We start from the raw sequence: 21,418 nt of genomic DNA on the forward strand, positions 1-21,418 counted from the left end.
TCAATATTTACAGTGTTGACCCTTCTTCATAACCTCTGCAATTCGCTCTAGAATACTGGATATCAGACTCTGGACAAAATCCTCACTGATGGCGATCCATTCTTCCCCTAATTAGTTCTTAAAGTTGGCCAAGTCAAGTCACCTTTATTTATATAGCACTTTTTACAATACAGATTGTATCAAAGCAGCTTCACAGTGATAACATGAACATAATACAACAAAGTTTGTTTCTTCTAGAAGAAAATTGCGTCATCGTCCACCTGAAGTAAGGCAGATCAATAAAATTGTTGAATATTATATTACAGTTTTTTACAGTTGCTAGGACACATTTCTCAATACTTAGGTCACTTTTTCAAAACTCTTCACACAGTGAGCACAACAGAAGTATATGTGGGCTAAACTGTGGATCATTTATCATTGCTTTGGCACAAAATGCATTCAATTACTACATCTTTCAAATTACATTAATTCTTTTCTCACTTCGACACAACAACCACCAAAACTGTGTGTAGGCTACTTACAGGCCAATTTGCACATGCTTACATACTGTTTTCAAAACTGGTAAACTTAAGTTCAAAACAATAACATAATACAAAACTGAATATGAGAGCAATTTGCTACATGTCTACAGTAATATTGTAAAGAAATATATTTCGAATCCTAAAACATGAAATGCTATAAAAACAATTGGATAATTGGACCAACCACAGCTGATTCCTATTGTATTTGTATCGTGTGTAAATTATTGTATTTTCGAATTACTCTGCAAAAATAAAATAAAATAAAAATATACACGTGTATATATGTATATGTGTGTGTATATATATATATATATATATATATATATTGCAGTGAATTCTAAACAGTAGAGAGGTGTGCTTGTTTTACAGAAGAAAACATTGTATAACGCTACCTGTTGTTAGTGTTTTTTAGGTCATTGCTTTGTGGGTGACAAAGTGTGTTTGTTGCCTGTCGACCTTTGCTAGTATGATGGAAGAATATGTTGATTTGAGACATGTATGAAGTGATTTGGTAGTTTTAGTGCATTTTGAAAGTGAAATTAACTGCTGTGCCGAGCTGAAAGTTGGTTTGGAGAACTGTGTGAAGAATTTTGAAAAAGTGACATAAGTATTGAGAAATGTGTCCTAGCGACTGAAAAAAATGTAAATGTCCCCAACTAAGCAAGCCAAAAGCCAAGGCAACAGTGGCAAGTTGGTCACAATTTGTGGTCTTCTGGTTGTCCAGTCGACCTTTTGAGGATTGACCACAGGTTCTCTATCTGATTAAGATCTGGTGATTTGCCTGGCCACAGATCCAAAATATCAATGCAATGATCTCTGAGCCACTTCATTATCACTCTTGCCTTGTGTCATGGTGCTCCATCATGCTGGAAAATGCACGGATCATCACCAAATTGATCCTGGATAGATCTGAGAAGTTATTTTTGCAGGACGTATTGATACCATTCTTTATTCCTGGCAGTGGGCAGAATTGTGAGAGAGCCCACTGACTTGGATTAAAAGCAACCCCACACATGGATGGTTTCAGGATGCTTCACTGTTGGCACGACACAGGACTAATGGTAGCGTCCACCTTTTCTCCTCCAGACAATTGATTTTTCAAATGTCCCAAAAAGTTGGAAGCGGGCTTCATCAGAGAAAATAACTTTGTACCAGTCTTCTGCAGTCCAATCCTTGTAATTCTTGCTGAATTTCAGTCTGTCCTTGATTTTCTTGGCGAGAAGTGGCTTCATTGCTCCCCTTCTTGGCACCAGGCTGTTGTCCAAAAGTCTTGGCCTCACTGTGTGTGCGCAGATGCACTCACACACACCTACTGCCAATATTGAGCAAGCTCTGCACTGGTGGTGACACGATTCCTTAGCCGACTCCACAGGAGACAGTCCTGATGCTTGCTAGACACTCTGGGATGTTCTGTAGCCTTCTTCACTGCAGTTGAATCTCTCTCCTTGAAGTTCTTCATTATCCGGCAAATGGTTCTTTCAGGTGGAATATTCTTTGCTGCAATTTCCTAGCATGTAAGAGGCAAAGTGATTATGGCTGAACATCTTTCTTTGGAAGTAACCATTGCTAACAAAAGAGCACAATGATTGGAAGCACTGCTTCCCTCCTTTTATAGCAGTCGGTCTGCTCTTATAATCCAATCACTTTCCTAATCATCCAATCATGATATGATTTGGGTTGGAAAATTGGGATTTTTGTTTTAGTTTTTTTTTTTTTTTTTTTGGCCAATAAAACTTTTTGCAATTTTTAAAATGCATCTGATCACTCTGCACCATAATCTAGAAACAATGTGAATCAACACCATAAGAACTGAAGCAGAAAACTTTGCGAAACACAAAATTGATGTCACTACCAGTACTTTTGGTCACGGCTGTGCAGTTAAGGTCTGTTCACTTCAAGAATGCAAACTATAATGATGACTATATTAACATCCACACCAACGGATGAAAACATTATGTTTGGCGTGCTGCAGTTATGATTTTGCAGTGCACACTTTCAAATTGGATGAATTTTGATTGGCTGTCATCTCTTTACTGGAAAAGTGTGATTCCTTTGGATTGACTTGGTAAATTTATATAATTTCCGTTTACGTTAATTTTTAACATAGTGGTCACAATTGTTCGGAATTGGCCTACCTTAATTAAGATTATTGTGGAATAGTTATGTATACAGTAGTTAAGTGCGTAATTCAACAATTTCTTTAAAGAAAACTAGCAGAAATCATTCATTGTAATGGGGCAGTTTGTTCCATCCCACAGAAGAATATAAATATCTATTCAAGTATTGCATCCAGTAGTGAAGCTTGTCAGATCTAGAGACAGATCTTAACTGGTGCAGGGTCAATTAAGTAAATAAATGTCCCTGAGTTCTGTCCTCTTGAACAGCATTTTGTAAAGCTTTTCATACAGTGTACTGGATTTCGTCTAGATTGCAGCGGGAGGTTCTTTTGGATCCTGTGAACCTGTAAATGCTATAGATGGAGTTGCCAACATCCAGTGTGTCCTGACACTCGAGACCTGCGAGATTCTCAAAATATCTCGCTCTGGATACGAGAAAGTAAAAAAGGTGCTGCACCAGGATAACTCCTTGATAACTATAAGCTAGGGATGTACTCATATTTTACATTAGCTATGTGTTTTTGTTATTGCTGAGAAATAAAGATTACATTTCACATTATTGTTTTGTAAAAATGAAAAAAATATTATGTAAAAATAGGGCAAATGGGCATGCACAATTAAATATCCAATTACAGGCATTATCCAACACCAGTAAATAAAAAAAAACTCTAATACCTGCCAATAACCGATGTAATACAGATATATTGTACATCCCTATCTACTGTATGTTTTCTAAAATTGTACCATCAATGGCCCTGTTTACTCCTGGTATTAAGATGTGTTTCGGTCAATCGGATCACAAGTGGACGACACTAAATACAGGTGAAAAACAGGGTCTAAAACGTTTTGACTTGTCCACTTTTGACCAATTCTAGAGGTAGTCTCGAAAACGCATTCGACCAGATTGCTTTCGTAGTGTAAACGCTCATGTGGTCTAATGTGTTCGAACAGCCACAAAAGACCCCCTACTCTTCGTCTACTCTAGCCAGACCGTCTGATGGGATTTAAACTTTGTCGGATGAAGACCCAGTTTGGTTTGAAGTCGAAAAACGTACCAAGCACAATGTTCTCTCACCATTCCTGATTTCTAGCACACACTCACTGCGTTCGGCGTGGTCCTGCGGCTGTCAGAGCAGAAACGAACGCTTCTGCTCTCCGTATTTTTCTCGTTGTCTCCAGTCACGTTCTTCTGTAAATTGCGTGAGCTTACTTCGTGCATTAGATCAAAAGATCTGAAAAAGCCCATACATTATCCTGCCCATAGACACTTTCCTCTGAGAAATCAGAACAGTGGTTGAAAGTGGACGAAAGAGACGGATTTAAACACCAGGTGTAAATGGGACTGTGTCTCCCTCATCTGCTTATGATTCGATCGACAAAAATGCATCTTAATACCAGGTGTAAACAGCTTTAATGAGACAATGTACTCTATTGTTATTTGTAGGACATCCTGGCACAGGACCATCATGTTAAAATGTCTTTGATCCAGGGTTGCCAGCTGTACCTTCATTGGCCAAAGCTCTCCATCAACCACCTGGTCGACAGCATTCAGCTAAAAACATTCCCTGCTAATCAAGGTAAGTGGGGGTCTTGATTGAATATGTTCTGACACAATGAATCACAGCAGCCTCTAACACGCTTTAGTTTAGTTTTGTTCTGTTGACTTATGCTTAGCACCTGGATGGCATAATGGTTTTCCTCACTTAGTACGATACTCAACACGTTTGCCCCTAAATAAATGTGTTTATGGATGGAGAGCACTCGAATATGATTTGAGAAAAATACAAGCTGCTACCATTACCCCACACGGCTGACTTTAATTACCAGGACGGCTGCTTTTATACTTCATTTGGGAAATATCGAAACCCAGATATTCATTTGGGAAATATTGAAAACCAGATATTTATTTAGGTGCATATGTTTATGTGTGTGTCATTGCAGGAGTGCTCAAATTGTGTTTGCATGTCTGATTTCACTCAACTTGAGCTGTAGTACGCATGAAAAGACTTTGTATGCAGTCTCTCATATATGCACGAGAATGAATCTGTATTGAACACAAAATCTGGTAGGCTGTTCAATCTCAGTTCCTGTCCTGGAGCTGACAAGCAGGCATATGGTGTGCTGTGGTTCCATTGAGATATTGGGCGGAGATCAGCTATCATGGCTGAAATCTTTATTTAGTTGCTGTAATCTCCTCTTCTGTGGCTGCATCCCATTATCCCTATCCTCCCTCCAATTATACGTCTTCATTTGGATCTTCCTTTTTAATGAAAGGCTTCAGCTTTTAAGTACAAAGTAAATCTGTTTTCTTTCAAGACACTTCTAAGTGAGATCATTCCACGCTAGACCACATCTTTGAATGGGCTTTTGTGCAAAACGTGCGAACACTTAAACACAAAAATCATGGTTCATAGATTAGTTCATACACTAGTATCTACACTGAACAAAATTATAAATGCAACACTTTTGTTTTTGCCGCCATTTTTCATGAGCTGAACTCAAAGATCTAAGACTTTTTCTATGTACACAAAAGGCCTATTTCTCTCAAATATTGTTGCCAAATCTGTCTAAATCTGTGTTAGTGAGCACTTCTCCTTTCCCGAGATAATCTATCCACCTCACAGGTGTGGCATATCAAGATGCTGATTAGATGGCATGATTATTGCACAGGTGTGCCTTAGGCTGGCCACAATAAAAGTCATTAGACAGCGTGATTATTGCACAGGTGTGCCTTAGGCTGGCCACAATAAAAGGCCACTCTAAAATGTGTGTGACCCCTAAAATATCAAATACAAAAATATTTATGTATTTCTAATGTAATGTAATATATATAAAGAACAGGGCACATCACAGCCCAGATTTGAACCTAGTGGTCTTAGAAATGTGAAATTATTACCTTTGAAAAACTAAGAACAAATTACTTGCATAACTATTTGTTAGAGAACCAATGTCACTGCGCTGGGGTTTTGTTCTTTGCAGAATGAAACCTGGTTGTATGTATCACCACTCACAGTTTATCCGGCTCGGCTGAGGGTTGGGCTATCATATCATGGGTGTTCTTTATCAGACGGAGAGAGAGACCTATGGAACGAGACGTGATTAGAGAGGAAGACAGGTGTGTGGGAGAGGAGATTGATTGGCTCTTATCTGAGTGTGCAGCCGACAGCTGATTGATGTGCGAGAGCCCCTATCATTTCAGATGGCAGAGGGCTGGCTATTCTTGAACCAACTTCATCAGGAAATGCTGTATTTCATCCAACAGGCATCATCAACATTGTCGCTTGGCATACATTTTTTTTTTTTGTGTATAAATACACTAGGCATGTCAATTGATTACAGGGGAAAACTGAATTAAGTACATGCTGATTAAAATAAAATAGTGATCATAAATAACGGCTCGTCAATATTTGCCAAATGAAAATAATTCATACGTTGTGGCAGAATAATGATTAATGGAACAGACATTTTTGGCCGTTGCTTAATGCTTTGTTCTTTATTGTGTCAAGATAGAGTTAAAATTTTTTTTTTTTTTAAACATGAGACTCTACTCCTAATCGGTTCCAGCTCTGATGGGTTGGAAATTTCTAACTAGGAACGTGTGGTTTCATACATTTTTTTAAACACTTCATTGTATTATTATTATTATTATTATTATTATTATTATTATTAGGATTAGTATGTGAGGAAACTCTTTAAAACATTTTGCTTAGTTTATTTTACAGGTCAAGGTATGCCCCTATTATGCTTTTTCGGAAATTAGTATTACCTTTTATATACTGAGTAATATAGCTGTTTGTGAATAATAAAAGGTCTGCAAAGTTTCAAAGATCAAAGTGCACGATAAATGGAGTTATTGTCTCCCAAAAGAAAGAACAGATTCTGAACTGCATAAAGCGAGTCGTTAGTTATTCCTGTATTTATTCCTGCTTGAACCTACGTACGTTTGTTACAAATTTGCATAATGCCTAACTATGGTCTTCATTGGAAAGTTAAAGGAGAGGTTAAGAGAGACTGAATCTTTATCGAACCGTTTCAGACACTGAAAAAAAAGGTGATGCTGGAATGTATAATATGAAAAAATATACTTTTTTTTTTAACTTGGATGCACATAAACCTATTGCAGGAGACCTCCAAAACAGAGTTAGGATCCTTTAAAATCATAATAGGGGAACTTTAAGGCTCAGTGGAGGTACTGGAGTGTTTGTAGTGTCTCTAATGTGTATTTGTGTGTGTGTTTGTCTGTGTTTGGACGTGATGGCGCGGTGTGAAGTCATTCTCTTTTACACTTTCATTGCACACTGTTCAGCACCGTGGATAGCAGCACAATACGTGAACACGGCTAACAGGTGTGAGAATATCGATAACTCATAATAACATGATGGACTCAGCATCCCAGTTCGGGGAGCATGCAGAGCAGGAAACCCCTAATGGGTTTTCCTTTTGGATGACTCCTTGTGGCCAAACTTGACCGCCTAACAACCCATGACCACCCTGCCTCACCAAAGCCACTGTCCTCATTTGAACTTCCTCCTGACTGTGATGTATAACCTAACAGCCTTGATCCAGAGACCACAGCACTTCCCTGTTCAGCTGTCTGACTCTTAAGGTCAGCTAAACCACAAACTGCAAACCATTAGAACTCTCCTTTCCATTACAGCCTTCGTGGCACCCAACTGCACTTATTTCTGTACTTGGTCCTGTAGTATTTTATTGGAAAGAGAATAAAATCTAAGAAAATAGCGTAAATCATTTGTTGTGGTATTAGGGGCCACTGTATGTATTTTTTATTATTTTTTTTGTAGAGAGATTGTTAAAAGTGATCCAGAGAGTGGAACAGTTACTGGGCATGATACGCACAGTGTGGACCATCGGTTCCCAAAAGGGGGGTCGCGGCCCACAAGGGGGCCTCAGCGAGCTCTTTGGGGGGTCGCGTCATATTTTGAAAAGTGTTCAAAATTGACTAAATTTATATAATGAGCGAGTACATCATGAATCCATTTTCCAAACCGTGTTTTTGTCTTATCCTGAGTCAATATGGTACACCTATAATAAGTGTTTATATTGGGACTATTTTACACTGGTTCGGTTCGCACCTCTGCGGTATAGCCTGCGTGACGCGCCATAGACATAATGACGCAATCCTCACACTGATTGATAAAACCTTACAAATTAACATGCAAGTATTTACGTCCCAGACACCAGTCATTTTGTAATAGCCTATATTAATTCTTTTTTTCCTACATACCAGTTGGAATACTGATATTTTTGTTATAGTATTTTCAATATTATATGCTATTATTTGTGCATAAACATATCTGGTTATAGTAATAAAGATACTGTTTTTTTTTTAAAACAAAACATTTCGTCATCCTTGCTGCAAGCTTACAAGAGCGACAATATCATTAAATGTGAAGGGGGGCCCTAAAATATTTTCTTGGGAAAAAGGGGGTCTCAGACAAAAACCACAAGTGGAACCACTGGTGTTGACAGATGTTTATTGATGCATTTCCATACTAACTATAGTTGTCTTATCTGATTTTTGCCCACTGTAAGAATGGTCTCATGTCTTTTTCTCCGTTCTTCCCCAGTTTTTTTTTTATTCTGCCCTTAAACAAACATGTCATTGAAGATCAGAAGTGAAATCAGTTCATCAGTCTTGCTACTCAAGACGTCTCAGTTTGCCTCTCCAGAGACATGAGCTGTAAACTGTAATATTTTCTGTTCTACAGCAGGATAATGTCAAACAAAAGCATGTTGTCTCCATAATTGGACTGCGTCACCCTGCGTCCACAGCTTTCCTGTTCTCATGCACTCTGGCCTGGACTGCCACCCCTAGGCTATGAATCCAGTCAGGTCCACGTTTTTCTGGCCATCTTTGCATCATGTTCCATGGCTGGACTTGCAGTCCAAATATCCAGTCCAGCATGACTGTTTTTGATTATCTGAGCAGAAGTTTACTGATCTGTTGCTATTTGGCCCACCCAGTCAGAGAATATCCACTGATGGTGTCAATGTTCATGGTGACATTTAATATTAACCACCCAATTATTATTTTTTCTTTAAGAGATCTTCTACCATTGCTTTTATCATAGAGTGTAGATCAGTTAACAGTTTTAGCACTTCCAATTCCAATTACATGCTATAAGAACACTACCATTCAAAGGTTTGGGGTCAATAAGATTTTTTTTTAATGTTTTTGAAAGAATCGCTTATTCTCACCAAGGCTGCATTTATTTGATCAAGTAAAAACCGTAATATTGTGAAATATTATTACAATTTAAAATAACTGTTTTATATGTGAATACATTTTAAAATGTAATTTATTCCTGTGTTGCAAAGTTGAATTTTCAGCATCATTACTCCAGTCTTCAGGGTCACATGATCCTTTAGAAATCATTACAATGCTGAATTGCTGATCAAGAAACATTTCTAATTATCTGTATTATGGAAACTGGGATTCTTTTCAGGATTCTTTGATGAACAGGAAATTCAAAAGAACAGAACATTTATTTGAAATATAATTTTTTTGTCACTTTTGATCAATTTTATGCATCCTTGCTAAATAAAATTATTATTTTCTTAATAATAAAAAAAATCTTAATGACTTTTGAATGGTTTGTGCATATACACTCACCTAAAGGATTATTAGGAACACCTGTTCACTTTCTCATTGATGCAATTATCTAATCAACCAATCACATGGCAGTTGCTTCAATGCATATAGGGGTGTGGTCCTGGTCAAGACAATCTCCTGAACTCCAAACTGAATGTCAGAATGGGAAAGAAAGGTGATTTAAGCAATTTTGAGCGTGGCATGGTTGTTGGTGCCAGACGGGCCGGTCTGGGTAATTCCACAATCTGCTCAGTTACTGGGATTTTCACGCACGACCATTTCTAGGGTGTACGAAGAGTGGTGTGAAAAGGGAAAAACATCCAGTATGCGGCAGTCCTGTGGGCGAAAATGCCATCAATGTTGATGCTAGAGGTCAGAGGAGAATGGGTCAACTGATTCAAGCTGATAGAAGAGCAACTTTGACTGAAATAACCACTCGTTACAACCGAGGTATGCAGCAAAGCATTTGTGAAGCCACAACATGCACAACCTTGAGGTGGATGGGCTACAATAGCAGAAGACCCCACCGGGTACCACTGATCTACACTACAAATAGGAAAAAGAGGCTACAATTTGCAAGAGCTCACCAAAATGGACAGTTGAAGACTGCAAAAATGTTGCCTGGTCTGATGAGTCTCGATTTCTGTTGAGACATTCAGATGGTAGAGTCAGAATTTGGCGTGAACAGAATGAGAACATGGATCCATCATGCCTTGTTACCACTGTGCAGGCTGGTTGTTGTGGTGTAATGGTGTGGGGGATGTTTTCTTGGCACACTTTAGACCCCTTAGTGCCAATTGGGCATCGTTTAAATGCCACAGCCTACCTGAGCATTGTTTCTGACCATGTCCATCCCTTTATGGCCACCATGTACCCATCCTCTGATGGCTACTTTCAGCAGGATAATGCACCGTGTCACAAAGCTCGAATCATTTCAAATTGGTTTCTTGAACATGACAATGAGTTCACTTTACTAAAATGGCCCCCACAGTCACCAGATCTCAACCCAATAGAGCATCTTTGGTATGTGGTGGAATGGGAGCTTCGTGCCCTTGATGTGCATCCCACAAATCTCATTCAACTGCAAGATGCTATCCTATCAATATGGGCCAACATTTCTAAAGAATGCTTTCAGCACCTTGTTGAATCAATGCCACGTAGAATTAAGGCAGTTCTGAAGGCGAAAGGGGGTCAAACACAGTATTAGTATGGTGTTCCTAATAATCCTTTAGGTGACTGTGTATATATATATATATATATATATATATATATAATATGCATTCTATTTTTACATTTTTAAAAACAGAAGTATCGAAAAAAGAAAAAAAAAGTAATTCATAGTACTGTTTTGTTGATACATATATGATACATGGTAAGCTGTCAACTGTTTAAGGGCATATGGGGCATAATTACCTTTTGCCACTCCTGCCAATGATGGGGAATTAAGAAAATTTACCACCATGAATATTTATTGCAGGTCATGAAACTGAATTTTGCATAATTTTTATTAAAATTCCAAAATACTTTGGGATTTTAAAGTGATACTGCTGACATAGGGAAAGAAAATCTGCTGTTGGAAGAGTATATATTTACGTAACAGAGCAACAGTTTAATGCTGTTCCACAGGACTAATTGTGTTGTGCAGTACAGAAATGCAGAACTCTGGATGTTAATGCCCTGTGGGAGGAGGCGTGACTGCGGCGTGTTCATCTAAGAAGACAAACGACGTGTACCAGAGCCTGCTGTGATTTCCCAAGTGATCCAGACATTTGCTTTTTAATGGCTTGCGAAGACATGCGGAGTGGGCGAATAATATAGTAACGGCAGTTTTGCTCTGAAAAGTGGGAGAGTGTGAAGGATGAGATTAAAAACTCTGTTGAATCACAACTTCCTCCTGCCTCTAACACTTCTGAAGTGGAGGTCTGGGTTCTGTCAGCGGCCAGACAAATGGACTCTGCTTGTCCCGCTCCCTGCTTCACAGAGATGGGATTTACCTGTCAAGTCTGATATACAGTGTTTCCCCCCTGATGTTAAAGGCTCACTGTAAATCAATTTAATCCTCACCTCCACAAACCAACCTCAGGTTTGTCACAATAAGAAATAATCCACCGCTTTTGGGGCTGCTGCCAAAACATAGATTACTTCTGTCGTAAACAGTCTGTATCTTTTTTTTCTCATTCTTTCCTGCCTGGGTCTCATCTGGTTTACAGTGAGATGCATTTGTTATGGTGGGGAATACCTTGCTTTTGCATGGCACCTGATGCAATGAGCGACAAACAATTAAGGGTGCTTTCACACTTGCATTTACACTGGCATTTTTGTTCATCTCATCTCGCAAGTGTTTTTTATGAATCTGGTGCTATTATGCACAGCAGAGTTAATGACATTTTGCTGTATGTGCGTTACATGAAGCAATCCAATAATGAAGAAAAATATATTAAAATTTGATGTTGATATTTTGATCCATTTATCGCTGTAGAAATGTAAAGTCAAGTTGAGTGCATTGTTTTGTGGGGTTCATTAGTGTACTCTGGTTGCATAATGCACATTTTGGCAAATATACCGTAGTATGTCATCCAGGTGCTCCATACATAACAAAAGTGTGCGACTGTGTGCCACATGCATATCTGGATATTGTAAAATAACACAGAAAGCTTGGAACTACAGTATATTATTCAGACCATACTTTATATTACAAACCTACTTTTTCTAATCTACTCGACTATTTAAACATTTAAAAAACAATCATTTTTATTCAGCAAGAATGCATTAAAGTGATCAATAGTCACGGTAGAACATTTATAATGTTACAAAAAAATTCTGTTTCACATAAATGCTGTTCTTTTGAACTTTCTATTCGCCAAAGAATCCTAAAAAAAAGTATAATGTTTTCCACAAAAATATTAAGAAGCACTGTTTTCAACGGCACTAAATCAGGATGATTGCCATCACAGAAATAATTTACATTTTAAAATATATTATTGTGTTATCTGTTTTTAAATCTGTAATATTTTACAATATTACTGTTTTAGTTGTATTTTTTACAAGTAAATGCAGCCTTCGAGACATTTCATTTTTTTAAAAACGTAATGACCCCAAACTTTTGTGTACACATATAATATGTTTGTTGAAATTGTTTATTGATTACAATTTTAATTGGAAATTTAATTGTTTCCTGCTTAAGCAAATTCTTATATCTGTATTTACAGTGCTGGTGAAGGAGGGAAAGATCTGTCCATTTGTGGCCTTTATTGGACGTGGAGAATGTAACATCCTTCATGACGTGAGATCGTTGAAAAAAACAGTTGACAAAAAGGTTTCAGAACGAGCTTGAGGCTTCCATATGCACAGCATATTTCATACTTAGAAAAAGTAAAATAAGAAAATGCATGAGCTGATGTTTCTTTTCAGTCACAAATGATAGTGTTTAATGCATTTTTTGTTCAGTGAAAAAGACTGAAACTGTGATTTGCAGGGCAGCAGGATCAGATTCGTGCAGGTTTGTAAACTAGGTCCAAAGCAGTCGTTTGGAGAGGTCAGTATCCTATTGAACCAGCCCTCCCCTTGTACTGTTATCACTGCCACTGAAGTTCATGGTGGAATCATTCAACCGGAGTGTCTTAAAGGTCAGTCGCGACACTTTACTGCTTTCTACCTGCACAGATTAGGATAACCATGACATTACACCTCAGAGGTAATAGCTTTAAACTGAAATGCTCGCAGTAACACACATTAAGGCATGTGTTTTGTATTCATTTGTTAATCTGAATGAGGTTTATTTACCCATGCACAGGTCTGGACTCAGTGACCACCTCTCTTATACTGCAGACTGCGCAACCAATGTGTGGAAAGCTCAGTGAGGTAAGATAAAAGGAGAATTTGGAGAGCAGCATTTGAAAGACCTTTATGAACAGGAAGCTCTCTTTTAGTGTGTGAATTTAAATTGAATTGTCAATTTCATTTGCATCGTATCCTATAAATGAACAGCATTGTTAGAGCATTCTGGAAAATGAAATGTTCTTCCTGCATAGACCATAAAAGGCAAGTTGCAGACATAAGGTTGTTTTACCTTGAGGGCTGTTTGCTGCTTTTTGTTTCTCATGTATGTTTTTCTTTGTGTAGGAGGAAGTCATGAAGGAGTTTCTGACACAGGAGAGGATGAAGAAATGGGAACTTGAGAAGGTTGTTCACTTATTCATTTTTCTTTTTGACCCTTTAACCCATAAATGCTATGTGTGTCCTCCTTTAGGGTGTGTTGTTCATGGAGAATGCCCAGCGGAGTGAATTATAGTGCCAAACCCTTCTGGAACACTCTCCGAATTCTCCAAACAACGCTCCAAAAAACCAAAAAAAAACTGAAATCAAGCATTGAGTTCACGAGATGTATAAGCTGTACTTACTCCCAGACACCCGTTCAACTTTGACTTTGTTCTCAGAGACTTCAGACTCTGCCGCCTCTGTGTTCGCGTGCCAATTTGCCAAGCGAGAGAGACCCACACGCTCTGATATTTCACAGCATGGTCTGGTCCTCTGTGGTAAACACAAAATGCATTTGAAACGCTTTTCATTTTGACGTTGTAAACCATGACTCAAGTGACTATAGTTATTGCTGTATGGCTTTTACCTTGGTATGCATTTCCACACAGCAAAAATGAGAAGCACTGCTTTACAATATTTATTCATGAGAATGACAGAAAAACATGGAGATGGTCCCAGACAAGTCAAGACAAGGAAAAACTTGTTATTAAGGGGTATAATGTGAAGCAGAGTTGCTGCATTAATACATGTAGAATCAAAACTATTTATTTTAAGTTAGTTTGCCTCTCTTAACATTCTTAACTGAATTATTACATAATATGAAGCTATTTTTGCACCAATGCCAGACCTATCTTTCATTTGTTTTGTATAATTGTATTTTTTTGTTTGCATCCATTTTAAAAATAGAAAGTAATCAAAAGAGATGAAGTACCTGTCAGTTGTAAAGTATTTAATTCACTAGAATATCCCATAATAGGACTTACAACATGATTATTTATTATAGAAACCTTTTTTTCTCCAATTAATTTCCTGTGGAAATGTCCTATATCATTAATCGTGACACTCAAATATTCCTCTCTGGCAAGCAGGTTTTCTAGATTCCACGGCCTAGTGGAGATCTTCTAAGTGTGTGTGTGGTCCGTGGAGCTGTATAGAGCTCCCAGCGCTTATAAACACAAGAGACTGGTGCTTTGTGCGTGTGTGTAAACATTTCCCAGCGAAGTGCTCTGATCCTCAGAAGCGCTCACTAGAAATGTTTTTCAGATGTTCCTGTATCATTCACAGTATATAACTGTGCCATCTGGAGCTCCTGGTCAGGTGTAGCTTTAAAGTTACAGTTATGTGCTTGACAGGCTACAGTGTCATTATCTGTCTATATTCTACCTCTATCACTCCCTTTATATTCCATATAAAGCTTATAAGCCTATGATATAATTATAATAATGTAAAATAAAATATAATACAATTCTGTTTCTTTTGTAATATCATGAAAATAAAATGCTTATATTATATTATATTATATTATATTATATTATATTATATTATATTATATGTTCTTCTCTGTCTGTTCTATCTTGAATTATACATGTGTGTTGATTGCCAGACATACGGATGGATGGATGGATGGATGGATAGATAGATAGATAGATAGATAGATAGATAGATAGATAGATAGATAGATAGATAGATAGATAGATAGATAGATAGATAGGATGTGTATCATAAACTTCATTATCTTCATCAAAAATTATGAACTGGATTAAATTGAACGTTATATTTTTTATTATATTTATCATATAATTTTAGGCGATTTGTAACATTTTGTAATTTTATTTTTTTTGTGACATTTATTTGTACGTTTTTTTTTAAAGCATTTAAAGTAGTTTTATTAATGAATGTTAAGCAGCCTGATAAATTAAATACTGATGTTTAATGACTATAGTTACTCATTTTAAAGAAGCTTTTTTTTTTTTTGCATCAGTATCAGCAGTATTTGCCTTGGTGCAAGTACTTGGTATCAGGGAAAAAACAAAGTAAGTGGTGCTGTTGTGCAATGGGTTGTGGGCAATATTAGACCAATAAGGATGCCTACTACAAAATACCACCACAATAATATGTCATCCAGGGATATTTCTATGATGCACACACTAATCCTAATCTCATGTTTTTGTTCAGATGGAAAGCGATTTAGGATGATGTCATTCTTTGTATCTTCCATATAGTACTGTGCTCATACTCCTTGACTGATTTTGTATGAGAGCCAGCCTTTCTAAACTCCCTGGAGTCAGTAACCTCACCCCACTCTTCGCCCGTGCGCATTCACACCTGTTTCTCATTCTCTCATCATTACACTCAACCAACAGCATATACTAGGCCAACAGAAACACACCCTTTATTAAAACACACATACACATTTTTTATTTTTTTTGCGATGTGATTTGGTGCTTGTATCATCTGTTCCCAGTGTAGTTTGCCTTCCATCAAGGGTACCAGGCAGGAAAAATAGGTTAATGTAAATAGTCGCTGGTCTTCGGCAGCCAGTGATTATTCAGTTTAATGGTTAATCTGACAGGTAAGCTATTAAGAGTGAGGTTTCCCATTAGTTTTCTTGATTTTCTTATTTTTTTAGATTTAAATAGAGTTTTACAAGTTTTAAGTTCATATTTGAAGTCATGAAAGGAAAGCATGCGTCATTAAGTAGTTAAATTAGTGCGTATTGCGTATGTGGCAAAATACTTTTTTAAGTGGGATACATGTCTTCAGTAATATAAATACATTTTGGAATGTCCACTATGCATTAAGTTAATGACACTTATTACAAATATTACTGGATGCCATATGATAGCTTGTGTCAGGAAAAGAACATTTAGTTTTCAGCATCATTACTCCAGTCTTCAGTGTCGCATGATCCTTCAGAAATCATTCTAATATCCAGATTTGATGCTCGAGAAACATTTATTATTATTATTATCAATATTGAAAAACAGTTGTACCACGTACATTGATACATTGAATGAATAAAAGTACCCCCCCCCCCCCCCCCCCAAAAAAAAACAAAGGATGACTGACCCCAAACTTTTGAACAGTAGTATAAATAATAATTTGTTTCTTATGTTGTAAGTCACTTTAACCAATTGTGTTTCACATCGTTGACAGTAACCTATAGTAACACCAAGGCCTGGTTTCACAGACAGGGCTTAGATTAAGCCAGGATTAGGCCTTAGTTAAATTGGACATTTAAGTATCTTTTATAAACGTGCCTTAGAAAAAAAAAACATTACTATTACTAACATTTTTAAGATCTGGTAGTGCACGTTGCTTTTCAGTTAAAACAGCCCAAACATACATTTTAGTCTGGGACTAGACTTAAGCCTTGTCTGTGAACCCAGGGGAAAGCGTCTAGTGGCAAGTTAAAATATGCATGAGCAACATGAGGGTTAGGAAATTACAAAATTGACATTGTTCAATGAGCTATTGCTTAAGCAAGATACTTAACCTCAGTTAATTCTAGGTTGACTTTCACTGCAATAAGTGTACTGTAAGTGACTTTGATGTGTTCTGATTATATACTTTATTGGATTATGTTCACAGAGTACCTCTGGAGTCTCTTTAGAAATATGAGTATGAAACACAATTCTGAATGAACTCAAACATGCCTGTGAGCTTTGAGATGTAGGAAAACAATAGACATAAATTAATGAATAGTGAACATAAATCATGCAAACTCCTCAGGGTGAATTGAGTGTGTTTTTACCGTCTGTGTAAGATGTGCATGTTTTTGTTTAACCTTTTTTGGCCATGTAGCAAAAGCAAACAACACTATTATAGTCAGATAATGTACAAAATATGTATAAACACCAGCGGCTTGTAAACAGTCGGTCTCTGGACGGACTCATTTGTCTTCAAGCAGACACAGTAAATCTCTGCAATCTGTGTCATGTATTTAGGGGTGTCAGACGAGAGATTTTTTAAATGACTTATGGGCTTGATGCTAAACACATGGCACTTTACAAATTGTGCTGATGGAAAATAGAAACACTCCTGTTGTTGGAGTTGATTCATACTTTATTGCTGAAATAACAAAGGAAAAGAGGATAATGGAAAAAGAATGGCACAATTATCAGAAAAGCAATGACATCTGTAAAGACATCTCCTGCCCAAAACATACCTCAGAGCCAGTGTGACCTTAGTTGTGACCAGGGGCCGTAGCTGGGGTATCCGGGGCCCCTAGAATCGTCACCACCTTTTGTCCCGCTAGCGACGGCCCTGGTTGTGACCATCTGATGCATATTGCAAATTTTGCTTATTGAAAAATACATTTTCAGAATGTACCAGGTTGATATGAGTACTTTGAAAGATACTAGAGTTTTGTTTGAGCACTTGGTAGCATGTCAACTCGATATCCACAAGTAGAAATGTTGAATTGTAATTTTAAAACAACAAAAAAACCTGCACTTGGACAGAAATTTTACAGACTCATTCCATTATTTGCTAGTTTGCTGCTATATTGATTTCTTAACTAGCTTGTAGACTAGGTTGACCTGCAATTTTGTACCACCACCATGCCAGCATAAGTCAACTTTGACCAATATGGAGTCAACTTTGACGCTCTATTTCTGTTATCCAAGTCCCTGCTCTACTTTTCACACGAAGGACAAAAGTGTTTGCAACGTTAGCTTTGTCCTGTCCAGTGTGGACACCCTAAAGCTGTTGCGATACAACAATGGTCTCATAGACATGGTGTTAGAGGCATTCTCAAAAAAAAGGTTGCCTTTTTCTTACATTTAGCTAATTGATTAGTACTGGACATTTTTTGCCACTCAGCCATTAGATGCTTGTCCTAAATTAACCCTTATTTTGGGCCCTTTTTGAGCTGATTAGACATTGTTCCACATGAAATTTATGCATTTCTTCTAACTAGTGTTGACATGATTGACAAGCCTCATTGCACGAACTGTATGTCTTATCAAAGGGTTTTTAAATATGCAACCTTTTGTGAAAGTACAATACATAATCTGTAGTATTATGATGCCATCAGAATCTAAATATTCTCTCTCTCTCTGTCTTTGTCTCTCCCTCAGAGCAAGATACTTTCCGATGCTTTGTTTTATAATGGTGTTCACCCCGGAAGAGGCAAATGGACTTTTAACAGAGGACCAAGAGGTGAAACTGGGAAATCAAAGAAGTCCATATGAACTTCAGTAGATAAACACACACACACACTCACACACACACACACACACACACACACACACACACACACACACACACACACACACACACACACACACACACACACACACACACACACACACACACACGGTTTATTGGTTAATTTGGTTCGTATACAAGCTTAAATTCTTGCCCTGAAATGAATCCGGTATTGCTCTAAGAGCATTTGTGTTTTTTTGTAAAGTTAATGACTGTTAAAGCTGCATGAAAACTGTCATTCACTCTGCTCACATACTCTCCGTCATTGCTGCATATAATACTACTTTTATGGATGCCTAGTCAGTAGGTATGGTAAACGTAAGTTGTCATGCAAGCCCTAAACGATGTACTTCTGAACATATCTGATGCCTTCATGAAGAAAACGAGGCTTCTGAGCACATTCAGAGACCTGTCCAAATTGTTATCTTCTGTTTTTGCTGGAAGTGGTTTTCTGGATCCCACAGCTGACACCCGCTCCAGTGACAGAAACAGAACTCAAGGGGTTTATTTCCTTCACCACAGCATTATAATCCTTCACCTTCTTTTTCAAAAGCATTTAGATTCTGACAATATGCAGGGTTTTTCTGCATACAGCTGCCTAGAGGGATTGAAAATACAAACACACAAGGATGCAATTAAACCCACTTGAATCGACAAAACGGGATGATCCCCAGGTGCGTTTACTTAGGCCAGTGAAGGGTGATTCAAACGTGTGGGTGGCTGCAAAGATCTAGTCACATCACTGACTTCTGCTGACGTCTTTGTACTTTTCATACGAAGCATTGTGCTCCTACTGTCACAGCTTCTCATGTCAGTGACAAAAGGGCAAATAAGCCCTTCAGTTGCCATTCAGACAATTGGAGTTTACCCCAAGCATGTGTGAATGCATCTCACATTATGCTGTCATGTCAGCCCTGAAGTAAATATTTGGAGACAAGCTCTGAAATCATAATGTAAGCAAGTGAAAAAGTATTTCAAAAATCAACATATATAGTAAAGACTACAAAATGTTCTTAAATTATTGCTTCGTATCAACTAGACTGCCATGTCTTGGAGGCATGCTATAAACTTTATTTAGCAATTTAGTTCTTAAGCTGAATACTTTTTTGCAACTGCCTTGTGTCAACTCATGTCTGACAGGCCTTAAATTAATAAATCTGTATGGAAACTCCAAGTCTAGAATACTTTAAGAATACTTTAAGGTTGTTTAGGTTCAGGGAACTTTAACTGCCCCCATTGGGGATGGCTAATCTAAGTTTCCTGAAGGAAAACAGCTATTCTAATTCTTTTTATAACCATAAACTCTTATTTAGTCTACGTCTGTCCTTAGATGATTGTCTCCAACCTTAGATGACTGAGCTTGCAGGGTTTCTGTGATCTGGTGACTGAATGTAAACTAATGTTTGGCGTTGATTGATTGGTTTTGATCATTCTGACGGCTTAATTATATTAACTAACTCCAGACAAAACAAACACTAAAACAGGTCATATGAAACGTCTCAGCAGGATGCTAGATGTTTTGGGAATTTTTTTTTTTAAGTTTGTTTTCTAAGTCTTCTGTCATGGTTTTGATTCGCTGATGAACTAATACTCTCGCTAATGAACTAATACTCTTGCAGGCGAACATATATTTCCATTTAGTGCATTTATTTGGAAAAGGTCACGTGACAGCCACAGAGAACAGATGTTAGAGATGATGCGAGAAATGTCTGCAGACATGCTTCAATGACCTCTGAACTCTCCTTTGCACCTACTACCCAGGTATTTGCATGGTATTCCAAGATACTTACATGAATATTTTGGTAGTACTTTGGTGCTTTTTATAAGTGCATTGTATAAATCCAAAACAAAATCAAGGTATTACCATGGCACCATGTTCAAAACTATGGTGTTTACATGGTGCTCTTAGGTATGTCAAAGAATACCATGGTTTTGTGGAAATTTAATATTCAACATTCAATAGTAGTAATGTTATTTTTTAACATCCTTGGGATACCATGTAAATACATAGTGTACATGTGTTTCAGTAGCATAATACTGTATGACCATTATATTATTCTTACAGTATTTTTTTGTAAGGAATAGTACTGTCATGGTAAATGCCCAAAAAACAAGGTATTGCCATGCATGGGACATGTCCAAAAACGTCTCAGGTTACTATTGTAACCATAGTTCCCTGAGAACAGGGAACGAGACGATGCGTCCATCGACGCCATGGGAACGCCCCCAGCGTGACTGCGTCTGAAGCATCTATGTCAACTAGTCCAATGGAAAGAATGAGCGTCACGGGCGGGTGACGTCATGACCAGGATATGATAAAAGCACATCCGGTGCAAACCGGCATTAGCTTCGAAAATTGCCGAAGCAAGCCGATCACAGGGATGCAGGAAGTATGGCAGGGTGACGCATCGTCTCGTTCCCTGTTCTCAGGGAACTATGGTTACAATAGTAACTCAACGATGCGTCCATCGACGCCATGGGAACGAGAATACCCAAAGCGCCAGAATTCCAAGTACCTGAGTGTCAGTCTGTTGTAACTAAGCACTAAGCACCTGAGAACCTGGGGCAGCATCCAGGTCCAAACTGTAAAACCTGACGAATGTGAGCGGTGAGGACCAGCCTGCCGCATCACAAACGTCTTGGAGGGAAACCCCAAATAACAAGGCTTTAGAGGCCGCCATACCCCTCGTTGAGTGAGCTCTGACCACCAAGGGACACGGATGGTCAGAGTACTCGTATGCAAGTGAAATAGCCTCGACTATCCACTTGCTAACCGTCTGTTTAGAAGCAGGAAGACCCTTCTTAGGTGATCCAAAGCAAATAAATAACTGGTCGGACTTCCTCATAGAAGATGTCCGATGAACATAAGTATCCAGTGCTCGCACTGGACACAAGAGGTTCAGCCTTTCCTGGTCCGC

At 38.0% G+C, this 21,418-nt stretch overlaps 1 protein-coding gene across 7 annotated transcripts in view; it reads left to right on the plus strand.

Annotated features, from left to right (window-relative positions):
- The window catches only part of cnbd1 (cyclic nucleotide binding domain containing 1), a 45,517-nt gene extending 25,843 nt beyond the window's left edge, over nucleotides 1-19,674 (plus strand). For 4 of the 7 annotated variants that reach the window (XM_077245122.1, XM_077245123.1, XM_077245124.1 and 1 more), the window contains exons 7-13: nucleotides 2,949-3,086; nucleotides 4,083-4,215; nucleotides 12,461-12,567; nucleotides 12,727-12,877; nucleotides 13,045-13,112; nucleotides 13,374-13,433; nucleotides 18,371-19,674. In XM_077245122.1, coding sequence (XP_077101237.1) covers nucleotides 2,949-3,086; nucleotides 4,083-4,215; nucleotides 12,461-12,567; nucleotides 12,727-12,877; nucleotides 13,045-13,112; nucleotides 13,374-13,433; nucleotides 18,371-18,484 — 771 coding nt within the window. In that variant the 3' untranslated portion in view covers nucleotides 18,485-19,674. Of the gene's footprint in view, nucleotides 1-2,948; nucleotides 3,087-4,082; nucleotides 4,216-12,460; nucleotides 12,568-12,726; nucleotides 12,946-13,044; nucleotides 13,113-13,373; nucleotides 13,434-13,500; nucleotides 14,712-18,370 lie in introns of those variants that run through there. The other 3 variants (XM_077245125.1, XM_077245126.1, XR_013207326.1) reach the window with 3 other exon arrangements.
- Nucleotides 19,675-21,418: the final 1,744 nt, after the last annotated feature.

This window comes from Siphateles boraxobius, unplaced genomic scaffold, assembly GCF_051911475.1.
Source record: "Siphateles boraxobius isolate OS27281-9 unplaced genomic scaffold, OSU_SipBor_1 26, whole genome shotgun sequence".
Lineage (NCBI taxonomy): Eukaryota > Metazoa > Chordata > Actinopteri > Cypriniformes > Leuciscidae > Siphateles > Siphateles boraxobius.